The sequence below is a fragment of the Callospermophilus lateralis genome, chromosome 14 (assembly GCF_048772815.1).
Source record: "Callospermophilus lateralis isolate mCalLat2 chromosome 14, mCalLat2.hap1, whole genome shotgun sequence".
Classification (NCBI taxonomy): Eukaryota; Metazoa; Chordata; class Mammalia; order Rodentia; family Sciuridae; genus Callospermophilus; species Callospermophilus lateralis.
In genome coordinates, this window is record NC_135318.1 from 100,377,978 (window position 1) to 100,390,702 (window position 12,725).

Genomic DNA, 12,725 nt, shown 5'->3' on the forward strand with positions numbered 1-12,725 from the left:
CTTGATGTCTAACCCACTGTAGTAGTTTTTGCTTTTTCTCTTCTGTAAGTTTGAGTATATATCTGCTATTGGGCATACCTAAATTTTCTCTGTTCCTATGTACATTTCTTATAGAGCCTACCATAAACAAATACATGTATAAATATTTGTTGAATTGAAAAAATAGTAAGTTTGAATGGAAATAAAAAATAATTAAAGTGATTCTTAAAAACAGTGAAAGAACCGAATTCATTTTTTAAAATCACATTTCTAAAGACTGAATATTTCATTCATTCAACAAAAATTTATTACATACCTTTTGTGGTATGCCATGCTTAGAGTTTAGCATTGCTAATAAGTGAAAAAAAAAAAAAATGAGAACTGTTTCTGCCTGAACTATTTTAAACCAGTAAAGGAGACAGAAGCTTAAAAGTGTTCAGTATGTTAAGTGCAGATAACCCCAGAAAAGTCTCCTATCTTGGGGTATAAAATGTTGCCAGGAAAGACTTACCAAAAGACATGACAGGTGTGTCTCAAAACAGAGTGGGTGAGAGTATCTTAGCTAAGGGCAGGGCTGGAGAGTCCTTGTGAATAAGAGAAGACCAAGGTCGAGCTAAAAGTGGCTGATAGTAAGGGTGGCAAAGTCGTTGCCCTCTCAAAGCTGTCATTCCTACCTTTTATATTAAGCCAAATGAAATCTGGTTGAAGTGTCAAATGAACAGGTGTAAGAGTCCCAGCATTTTGTCAATGCAAGGCTTCTTTGCCCCTGTGTCTGTCCTCATCTTTTAGGTGTCAAGGTATCTGTCCTGTGTTTGACTTCATATTAGCAAATACCTCCCCCTATTCCTGCTTCTCCTACCCATGGCTTAGTGATTAGTGAGCAACATTAGATTTAAATCCAGTTCATTAAACCTGATTTCCTTCACAACGCTCTTTGTGGTGTGTTGTCAGTAATATGGTATAATTCTTTAAACTGTTAAAATCATGCTCCTGATCACCGAGAACCCGAGTTCCTATTTGCATTCTTGTATTGTTCCTGTGCGTTTGCAGAATATTCATAGTGGATCCTGAAAATCTTTGTTTTCAAGTTTACAAGTTACTGATATTTTGGAACTTTGCTCTTTGTGGCAGAAATTTGATGATATTTTTCACTTCCTCTTACAGGTCAAAGAAATTTTTTAGTTTTATAGAAGGATGTCTAGTGAAGAATTACATGCAGCGGCCCTCCACAGAGCAGCTTTTGAAACATCCTTTTATAAGGGATCAACCAAATGAAAGGCAAGTTAGAATCCAACTTAAGGATCATATAGACCGAACCAGAAAGAAGAGAGGAGAAAAAGGTATTAAATCTGTTTTTATTTTCATCATTTGAAATTTTTCTTTTTAGGTTCTTGCCACTCCTTCCCTAGCTGTGAGGTGGTTCTCACTTGGCCAGTTCTCAGATAGTTTGTCTCTGCTGTGCAGTACAGTGATCTGGCCTAGGATCTGAGCAGCCAGAGCTGTATGGTGTGTTCCAAGTTGACACCAGTTTGATTAGCATTGTGGTAGCTCAGCATGATGGAATGTTTTTCCTGTCTCTCCTTGGCAGCACATCAGTGGCACTATTTATTTTACTTCATATTGGATGTTCTTACAGTTTCCTTCACTTGGGGTTTTGGACCATCATCTTGACAGTGTTCCCATATTATTTTCCTGCTCAGGAACCAGGGTTTCCTGCTGCTTTACTTTGCTACAGGTGGTATGCTTAGGCATGGTTCACTTTTCTCTTACTTCTGCACAACACAAACATTCTGTTATACGAGTTACTGAGGGTTCCCTTCTGTCCCAGCATCTTTGTTTTCTTTCTGTAAACCTACTGTGCCCACCTGCCTGATGTGCCCCGTTTTCCTTCTGTCTAGCAAGGTACAGTACATGCCTTATCTTTGGGCTCCTAGTAACTTTACACTAACCTCACAGAACAGCATTTGCATAACTGCATTCCATTCATGAAGTTTAAAAAAAATTTTTTTAAATACATTTCAAGGTCAAAGAAGAAACTAAAGAGAGCAAGTTCAAGGCAAAAGAGAGTTAGTCAGGGGCTGGGCTCATAGTTAAGTGCTTGCCTAGCATTCATGAGGTATCCTGGGCTTCAATTCCTAGCACTGCCAAAGAAAGAGAGTTGGTCAGAGTCATCCTGGAGCCTCTGGAGCTTTTTGCATGTTCATTTGCATCTTGGACAACTTAGATATTCTTAGTGAAGCCTTGATTGGTGTTCTTTTTCCCTCTGATGTATTCAGTCATAAAAGTAATTAAGCTTTGTGTATAGAATTATGTGATTGTAACAAAGTGTGTGTATAGAATTATGTGATTGTAACAAAGTGAACTAAAAGTTGAAAACAAGTCTTTTTTTTTTTTAAACAGTTGACAGGGTAGCCCTATTTGTGGCAAATATTATTTTTATATTGGATGAGTTTCCTGTTACTTAATCATAACAGCTAATATTCGTGTACCAGGTGTTAATTAAGTACTTACCCTGGATCACCTCAAGTATCCCTCATCTTTTACATTTTGCCAATATAAATAGTAGTGTGCCTAACCTTTTTTCCTTAACTTTTAAGTCACAACAGCTTATTTTCTTTTCACATTCACCTCTACAAACCCTCAGCTTCTTGTTAGTAATTACTGGTTTATAGTACAAAATTTTAAAAATAATGAAGTACTCATTTAAAAAATTCCAGTGATAATTTAGGTTGGAATTTCCCTTAGAGGGTGGCATGTATCTGTCAGTCTATTAAAATTATGTGACTTGGGCTGGGGTTGTGGCTCAGCAGTAGAATGCTCGCCTAGCGTGAGGCCCTGGGTTCGATCCTCAACACCATATAAAAATAATTAAACAAAATAAAGATATTGTGTCTAACCAAAAAATAAATTAAAAAAAAATATGTAACTTTGTCCAGAATAGGGAAGAACCAGTATCATATGTACAGATTGACAAATTGGTCTTAAACCATATTTTAAGTCCTTAGGCCTGTTTTTCTCACCAGGAAACTGATTTTCATCTTGTATACCTGACAGAAAGCACAAGTGTATTTTTATTTTTTTTGTTGTTGTTTGTGTGTAGACTCTTCAGCCTCTGTGGTTTTGATTGCTCTTTGGAGTAAAATGGCTCACTGAAAGTTGAATACTGAATTTGTAATGGGACCAGTAAAATGACCTACTACTTTTAGGAAAATGAAATAAAACCTGTGGAAGTGAAAATGAATTATTCATGTTGAAACTTTTGATTACAGTTTAGTCTTAAGTTAAGCAGCTTTTTTCCCCATCCACTTGCTATATTGTTTGGTTCGTTTTTCCCTGGTTTAGTTCTTATAAATTGTGGGAATATTTGATTTTATTTTCTTACTACATAATGCTTCACTTTTTGTCCACCTAGCAAACCTTTCTCTCTGCTGTACTCCCAATGGATCTCCAATATTTAAAAATAACCAAATAAATTTTCTTGGTTGTTTTGGTTAGTTTCAGTAGCTCAATCTGTTTCTTTTCAATTTTGGCATCAGAATAAACTTCTGTGAATTTGCTTGTGCTCTAGTCACTTTGATTTTGTTCATCTGGAGCTCTTCTCAGCAAAACCTTCAAGGATTTTTAATCTTTTGTCATAATGCTCTTGAAGATGCTTGCATGTGTAGGCACGTGTCAGGATATGAGCTGTCCCATTTGTCTTGTCCTTGTCTTCATAGATGAAACTGAATACGAGTACAGCGGGAGTGAGGAAGAAGAGGAGGAAGTGCCTGAACAGGAAGGAGAGCCAAGGTAAAGGCATAGCCCCTGTTCATAGACTGCACTTGGTGCTGATGCCAGGCTTTTAGAAGGCTCATGGGTAATAGGAAGGAGTCTTAAATTACCTTGAAAGTGCCTTGCTATCTCCCATTTCTCTCTCTCTCTCTCTCTCTCTCTCTCTCTCTCTCTCTCTCTTTGACAGATTCCTATAAACATCTCATTACCCACTGTTGGTTTTTTTTCTTTTTTAAACCAAGGATTACATATTAATCCCTACCCAGTAACTTGGAATTGTGCATGGCTGTGTTGAACTTGGACAGGAGACTTTGTGCCTGCTATTTATTGGTCCAGAAGGCACCAATAAATAGATAATGCAGGTCTTACACTGGGAAAGTCCTACACTCGGTGAATTGTCCTGCTCATAAGGCCAATTTTGTGTCATCTGGAGCTCTTCTCAGCAAAATCTTCAAGGATATTTATTTTGAATGAGGCAGAATCATGGCCTGTATTGAAAAACTATGCAGTCTTTCCCCAAACCCCCCCATTCCCCATTTTTTGCTCCTCTCACAAATGGGGTCACCAGCATTTGATTTCCTATGTTAAGGTGTGTTCTGCACTGATCCATTTTATGTTTTGATTTATTTTTGGCTTCCTACGGTGCAGTATACAAAGATTGAGGAGTTAAAACTGGTAAGGTGAACTTCGTAAGAACATCAATCAAAGAGTAGAGGATTTTTGGATTTTAGTGATGTTTTTCCTGACACCCATTCATGACATCACTGCAGGAGCCATGTGTTTGAGAATGAGGGTTTGTTGAGAGAAGAGAATTTATTAAAGAAACAACATTTTGCTTTTTACTGTAGGAAAAGATTTGAATCTATTGTAAACTGAAAAGTTTGGAGGAGTTCGAACTGATTTCACGGGATATATAAAATTGTTTTGGGGTTGGAGAATGATTGAATAAGAGGCAATTGTAGGAGATTTGTTAGCTATGATATTTTGGGTAGCGTGGAAGGTGAGAAATAGAGAGGCTAGGATGGGAGCTGGTTAATTTATCTGCAATGGCTAATTCATGAGACCCATGGAGTGCAGCTGGTGACTTGAACACAAAAACTGGGAGAGGACATACATGACAGGATGTGGTAGTTGACAAGGTGAAGATGAAGGAACAGTGAGTACTGAAGACTGCCCTGATATTTTTGTTTACTGATGGAAAACACGGGGCAAGACAGTGAAGTGAAGTTGCCTGTAACCTTTCATTTTACAGAGTTTGGATTAATAAGAGAAATATTTTGTCAAGCAAACATTTTAGGATAGAATTTTTAAGATGCTCCTAAATGGTAAAAGAAGATGTGGGACTATTGAGCTGTAAGTAACAGTCATTCCTATGGATGTTTTAGTTTAACTTCTAGGGTCAGTTGGGGACTCCCATTAGGAATGAATTTAGAAAGGGATTAGGATACCAGAATTGCTACTTTTCCTAGAGGTCAGGGTAATGTGCACATACCCATGAAAGCCCTGCTTCCTCTTACAGTTCCATTGTCAACGTGCCTGGTGAGTCTACTCTCCGTCGGGATTTCCTGAGACTGCAACAGGAGAACAAGGAACGCTCTGAGGCTCTCCGGAGACAGCAACTATTGCAGGAGCAACAGCTCCGGGAGCAGGAAGAGTATAAAAGGCAGCTGTTGGCAGAGAGGCAGAAACGAATCGAGCAGCAGAAAGAACAGAGGCGGAGGCTAGAAGAGGTAGAAAATAAAAATGTCCACACTGGTCTTTTCTCTTTCATATTCTCTTGGTAGCCAGGTTCTCCAAGGCGTGTTGTCTGTAGCCCACTGAGATAATACCCATCCTCTGTGTAGCTATTCAAAGAACTTCTAAAGGAAAGCTTGTGCTTTGGACTGGCAGGCCTTCACATTCTTGAGGTCTTAAAATGTTTTCCTTCCTTGTAAAAACTTTGAGGATCTGCCCTACAGTTACTCATCGACATATTGTGAGATGGTGTCCCAGAGATGGCATCAGATGAGCTTTGTGCACTGTTTCCATTGTGGTTAAGTTGGCTTGCTCAGGCTTGACCTGATTTCTTTTCCGTTCTTGGCCTCTAGGTTCCAGTTTGTATGGTTATGTTTTTTGGAAACTTCAAACTTTTTCACATGAAAACATTTTTCTCTAAAAGCCTTAACTTACTTCAAAGGAGTATTTAAGTTACTCTTAGGTTGAGGATGTAGCTCAGTGTTGGTTTGCTTGTCTCACACGCATGAGGTCCTAGGTTCCATCCCCAGTACCATAAAAATAAATAAACAAAAAGTGACTCTTAACTATACCTTTATATTTATATATATATATATATATATATATATATAATATATATATATAATTTTTTTTTTTTTTTTAAGTTAAGGGATGCAGAATATTTAAGAATAAAGAACACAGAATTTTAACAAGAGATTAGTATGTCCTGTTAGGTAGAAGGACCTTTTGTATCACCTGATCACTCGTTAATATTCTTAACAGTGGTATGTAATTACCTCCAGATTTTCATTTTTAATTCATGGAAACATCATTCCTCTGTATTTTACTTGGTTAAAAGAATCTTTTGATTTTCTTTTTTTGACTTCCTTTTGCTGTGTATTTCACAATCACAAATTTCCTTTTCATAATCATTTGTTTCTGTTTAATTCAAACATCTTATTGTTTTATCTTTCTCCTTCAGAAAAAGAACAAAACCAATAAAGTCATGAAGTGATGTTTTCCAGTAGAGTTCAATTTAAGTAACACTATTCAAGTTTTCTAGCAGTATATTTTGGCAGAGGGTCTTGTTTTATTTTGTGTGTTTGTAGTCTAAATTCTGAAAACTGATTATAATTTGCCCCCTGATGAGAAACCAGCACCCCTCTTAACTATGGGGCTTGGAAATATTCAGCCAGGTCTTTTATCGAAAAACATAGGCCATACCTTCCTTTATATCAGCTTAGTGTTTATGTGATTCTTTTTGTAATTTATTTGCAAATCCCTTGTAATATTTTTGTTAAGGCTTTTCTCAGTATTCTCCAAACACAACAAATTCTGGATGGGTTTGGAAGTTTGTTCAAGTTGTACCTTGACCATTTGTACTTAGTATATTAGAAAAGCTACTTGAGATTCTGAAATGTGTCTATCTGTTTATAGATCTTTCTTTATATGGTATTCTTCACTGTCCTTTGTAACCCTGGTTAGGTTCTCCTTAAGCAGATCATACAGGTAACTTTGTTGGTGTTTAACTTGAAATGTGAAGGATCAGATCAGTTAGAGCTGTTTGTAGCACAGGCCTCAGAATAACTTTATGTAGTCAATCAGTAGTGAGAGGATTTTCCATTATTCAGCCCTTGTGTGAGGTAGTCAGTTAAGGTTATGGTTCAAGGTGATAAACTGAAGTTTTAAGGTCATTTAGTTAGAGTTGTCTTCTAAAACAAGAGTTTTGTGCTTTGCACGTTTCAGTTTGCCCTTTAACTTTAGAATCTCAGTAAAAGTTCAAACTTAGTGTCATCTCTTTGTATCTCTTTCTTTATCAGGAATGGTGGAGATGGGCACTGAAAAGGGAAACATTGACATGAGTGGAATCCGCTTGTTTGGATTTTTGGTGATCTGGGTCCTAGAAGACTAATGGGGATATTTGAGTCATAAATGGTTTGGGGCCCTTTATTGACATTAGTTGTTCAGCTAGGAGAAACACAATGCAGATGTTCCTTTCCTTGCACTTGCCACAAAACCAGGCCCACTAGATCTGGGGGCTTCTCCTGCACCAGCACACTCTTCTGCCCTCATAGCTTTCTGCATCTTTCAGAAGTATTTGTGATTAGCTGCCTGCTAATCAGGGCTGTTTGAGACCTGCTGTTGCTGGTGTCTGCTTCTTCCTCCTTGGTTCCCTTGTTTGTTAAATGGGTATCTTTTGAAAGACCTTGCAAATATTTTGGAGTCTGTTTTCCAGTTTTACTGAAAATGAAATTTTTGTTTTCAGTTTTCCTTGATGGTTTTGAATGGTCCTACAAGGAAAAGTGGAGAATGCTGAGCTCACACAGACAAGTTCATTCTGGAAGTCCCACCAACTGTTCCTTTCTGTTCCTCATAACCTCCATGTATTTGATGATGATCCCTGTGTCTCTCTCCTTTGGACCCACTCATAAATGTTTTATTTACTCTGGATATATCATTTAGATTAAAAATTCCCGCCAAATAATGATCTCCCTGCATGCAAAAGTTTTAACATTACTAATACTACTTTTTGTATTTAGAGCATTATCATGCCTTTGGCTCACGGAGAACTTTGTCAATGGCTAAATTTTTTAAAGTAAATATTTATTTATTTTTTAGGTGTAGATGGACACAACACAATGCCTTTTTATTTTTATGTGGTGCTGAGGATCAAACCCGGATCCCGCCCATATGAGACGAGCGCTCTACCACTGAGTCACAATCCAAGCCCCTAATTTTTTTTTTTTTAAATAAAAATTGTTTGTATGCTAGCCTTTCTCCCAATCTAATAGTTACTTTTTTGTTTTTCAGGAGAAATGAAGTCTATTTTATTGTTATCCCATATTTTTTGTGTGTCTTTTTTCATTGAGTCAGATTTGGTACCCATCACCTATTCCTCCTTACATATATGATGGTTAGCCTGTTTTTCTCATTGTTTATCTTAAGTTTAATAAAAAAATATTGAAAGCCTGATCCGCAAGCTAAGATAAGCTTATATTAGTTTTACTTGGGGTATGATTTTGAACCTGTTACGTGTATAACTAAAAATCATGTCTGCTGGTTTGTATGTCTTTATTTTAATCTCATGGAGACAGATTATTAAAAGAAAAAGAAAAGTTTCTAGAGGTAATTTGTTTTTAGTAAGCCTTGTGCCCTCATAATAGTACATTCTTAAAAAAAATTTTAATCAAATTGTACAAAAATTATGTTAATCTAAATTTGTATTTGATGTTTCTAGATCTTATCCTTTAGAAAAAATTTTCAGCTGGGGATATAGCAAAGTTGGTAGAGTGCTTGCCCCACATGCACAAGGCCCTGGGTTCAATCCCCAGCTCCTCAGAAATAAATAAATCCCCAAATTTTAAATCCCATTTCAGTCACATTCTTGTGAGATGAAGACCATATATACTCTGAAGACTTAAAATATTTGCCATTGAGGTCAAGCAAGGAACTTCACTTATTGATCTGTGGATCACTTTTTCTACTATTTGTGTGTCTTTTCTATTTTAGAAGACTGCTGATATGATACTTAAATCCTCCTGCCTCACATCCTTTCTGTGGGTATTATAAGATAATCTCCTGCCTTTATGATCTTTCCTTGCAAAGTGTATAGCACTGGAATCTCAGGTGTCACTGTGATTTTAGAGAATCTGCTTCCCTCAAGTGAAGGGTACAGGAAGTATGTGCACTTCTAAGGTTATAGTTTGGTGAAAGTGAGAGAAATTAAAAACAAAGGCAAGAAGGAGAAAAAAATATTTTCTTTGTGAAATGGGTTTACTATCAATTATAAGTTTTAGCACTAGCAAAACTACATTTTTCCGTAAAAATTAAGAAACTATACCTTGTATTTGTTTTATGTTTCTTGACTCTGAAACCTTAGAAGGAAGGCTTTGAACTTCTTTACCTCAAGGACTTTCTAGCAGTGATTCATGAATTTTAAAGAAAGAAAAAACATTTCTTCATTTTATATTGCCTACAGAAAAGGCCTTTGTTTTACAAATCATTAGAATCTAACATCAGGAGTACTGTGTTGGCACAGTGCTACTTTTTCACAGTTCCAACTGTAATATATGCAGTAATTCTAGTGACCAAGCAGCCAGTGACCCTATGGCTAATGCCTTGATTTATGTCAAGTCAGTGACTCAGTAGTTGTTTTTGCAAATTCTTGTTTTTAAGAACATCTTTAAAAGTTCTCTTGGCACCTAGCCTAGTGGTTGGTTAGATTTTTCAGAGTGAGTTTAATTCAGCAATATTATTTGTTGTCTCAAGATGGAGAAGAGTTGTCTTTGGGGAGAAGAGAAGCAAGTAGTTTCTCCACCATGGCTTCATCAGAACTTGTATATTAAAAAAAAAAAAAATCAAGCATTTTTAGTATATGTGCGCAGTGATGTGACCTCAAACCTTTAGAAATAGCTGAATCTAAAGAATGGCTTGGTCTATTGAAGTTTACTAGTTTCCATTAAAGCAAGTAAATCCAGGGGAGTATATTTAAATGGGTCTTATTTTCAGTGTGACTTAGAAAAGTTTTCAGAATTATGAGATGAAAGCATTGCTTTAAATACCAAACTAGAAAGGGAACTTGAATAATTAAAGCATTGCAGGAACAGTACATATTTACTTAGGCATGCTTGGGAAAATTTAAGTAATAAGGAAATCTTTTTATAATTTAAGAGACTTGGAAATCACTTTATAGCATCATTCAGTTTTTCAATTTGTTTGATTTTTGTTTAAAAGAAAAAAATGATTTAAGAAAATAATGACATCAGTTTGCAAAATCTTCAAAGGATTAAAACATGTTTGTTATTTTTAGTAGGATAACCTGAAAAGGTGTATTCATTAGATTCCCCAGGGTTTTGTTATTTGAAATGACAGGCATATGGTTAATTCACTAAGGATTGATGTTGATGGTGTATATTTCATTTTTGGCAGTTTCGAGACTGTAATGCAAGAAGCCAGCTTTTCGTGATAATTATTCAGATAAATTTAATGAAGGTTTTCTTACTTTAATGGTTCCTGACTGTGCCTATATCCTGATGTGCCCCTCTCCCCCTGCAATGGAGAGTTTGTTCTCATTAGAGTGGCTTTGTGATTGATAGTTTGAATTTTTGCTCCTGTTCCAATCTACACTTTGAAAAATCAGAGCATAATGTGGGAAGAGGAGTAAGTAACCATAATCTGCTTTGCCCATTGGCCTTGTCAGCAGGTTGATCTCCTAGCCAGGATTTGCTGAGTAGGCTAATCTTGGGAAATAGGACACTTTCCACATTGCCTTATGCATTTTTCTAATGTATGTAACTTACTTACCATAAGACTTAGAGGAGAGGGCCTGCTTCTAATTCATCTTCGTGTACCCATGGGACTTAATTAGTAAATATTTTTTCAAATAGGGAAGTCAATCATTCATAGTCCTGTGTGTATCTTTAGAAAGGGTCCATTCAAATTTATTCCTGTTTGAAAGTGGACCCTTGGACTTCAAAGCTCGAATTTGAGTCCCAAAGCCACTCAGAATACTTCAAAGGACTTTGTATGATACCCTGAGACATAGAGTGTGTTGCTGAAGCATGAGGCATTATGCAAAGCGACAGTTAATGTTCAGGCCTTTGTGCACTTACTTGGTGATCTTGAAAAGATTGCTTTAGTATTTGATTGGATTTCGTCTTTGGATGAATTCTTGAATCTTTTATTACTCTAACTACCAAGTATTGGGTAAAATCACAGCAGTCTTTGTTTTGGATGTCATGCTTGGTGTGAGGGTGAGATTTAATTGGGAAAAAAAAAAGTAATGCACAGGCTGAGGGAGTAGCTCCTTGTTAGAGCATAGGCTAGCATGTGTGAGGCCCTATAACTGATCTCCCCACAAAATAATGCATTCTTCTTGTGAAGATGATTTACAACAGGGGGAAAAATTGAAAAAAATGATTCCTGTTTTCAAGCAATTTACTAAGGCTTTAAGATTTCACATGAAATTAAGAAGGAAAGGCCTTTTGGAAGCTTTTGGTTGCTAATTGAGATTTTTTTAGATAGATTGTCCTTTTTTTTGAGATGTTGTTTACTTCCTTTTTTTAATGTCTTTTGAGTAAATAATAAATTTATTTTAGTTAACTGAATAAATATTTAGTTATATTGACTTTGAAAAACAATGGAACAGAAACTTTCATAGAGAAGTCCCTCTGAAATGACTGAAAAAGTAAAAAACAACATAAACAACAGGGATTTTTTTAAAAAAGCAGAAAAGAGAAGCAGAAAAGAGACCAAATTGTGGAAATTAATGCATGGAAGAAGGCTGATTCTTAGTACAAATCTTGCAAGAGTCAGAAGTGGGAAGCAGTAGGTGGGCTGAAAGCAGGATTTTTAAAAAATTTGTTCTAATTAGTTATATAGGACAGCAGAATGTATTTTGATTCATTGTACACAAATGGAGGAAAGCAGGATTTTTTTGAAGGTGGGGGGAATATAGAGAGAGGACAGCTAAGACTTCCCAGCCTGTGCAGCCAGGCCACTGTGCTCGTACCTCAGCAGGGCCACATGTATTCTCCCTGGGAAAGTGAGCAAAAGAAACTCAGAACATGGAGAAATCAGGCACAGCTGAGAATGCAAAGGGATGTACAGTAAAAAAGGCATTTAGTGAAAATCTCCTGATCAGTGTGATTGCAAATGTGCTCACCTCACTCAGTCCCCAGGTGCTGACAGTCACACTTATTACAAATGCCACCTATTTCAACCACATCCTTTCTTCAACTCCAGAAGGATATTGGGATGATTCCCAGAATATTGTGAAGATTCTTCTCTGGACCTTACTGGCCATTTGCAAGGAAATGAGGCTTCCATGAAATGATCATAGTTGCCAGATGTGGTCCATCTATTAACCCTTATGGTTTGCATTTTAGTGTCTTTTAGTATCTTTGGCATACTCACATTTTAGTAAGTATATAGCCAAGATTACAAACATTAAGAAAAGTCTTTAACATGAAAAATTTCAAAACAAATACAAAAAGGAACTTAAAATAGGATGCACCTAATGCATATACACATGCATTTATACAAAATCGTATCCTTAGAGAAAAAGATTATTCATGAAACAAGATTATGTATGAAAAGAATTCTTCATTTAAAATATCCTAGAATTAAATATGATGGGAGAATGTACAGAAAGTATTTAAAACAAAGTTTCTAGAACTCAGTTTCTGGATTGAAAGATTCATCAGTTACATAGCACATGAATGAAGACAAGGACCATGTAAAGGAACATAGTCACTTGAAAT

The 12,725-nt window shown here is 36.3% G+C and overlaps 1 protein-coding gene across 46 annotated transcripts in view; it reads left to right on the forward strand.

The window, feature by feature from the left end:
* The window catches only part of Map4k4 (mitogen-activated protein kinase kinase kinase kinase 4), a 184,446-nt gene that overhangs the window by 124,796 nt on the left and 46,925 nt on the right, over positions 1 to 12,725 (forward strand). For all 46 annotated transcript variants that reach the window (XM_076833221.2, XM_076833225.2, XM_076833232.2 and 43 more), the window contains 3 exons: positions 1,144 to 1,319; positions 3,696 to 3,768; positions 5,270 to 5,480. In XM_076833221.2, coding sequence (XP_076689336.1) covers positions 1,144 to 1,319; positions 3,696 to 3,768; positions 5,270 to 5,480 — 460 coding nt within the window. The remainder of the gene's footprint in view (positions 1 to 1,143; positions 1,320 to 3,695; positions 3,769 to 5,269; positions 5,481 to 12,725) is intronic.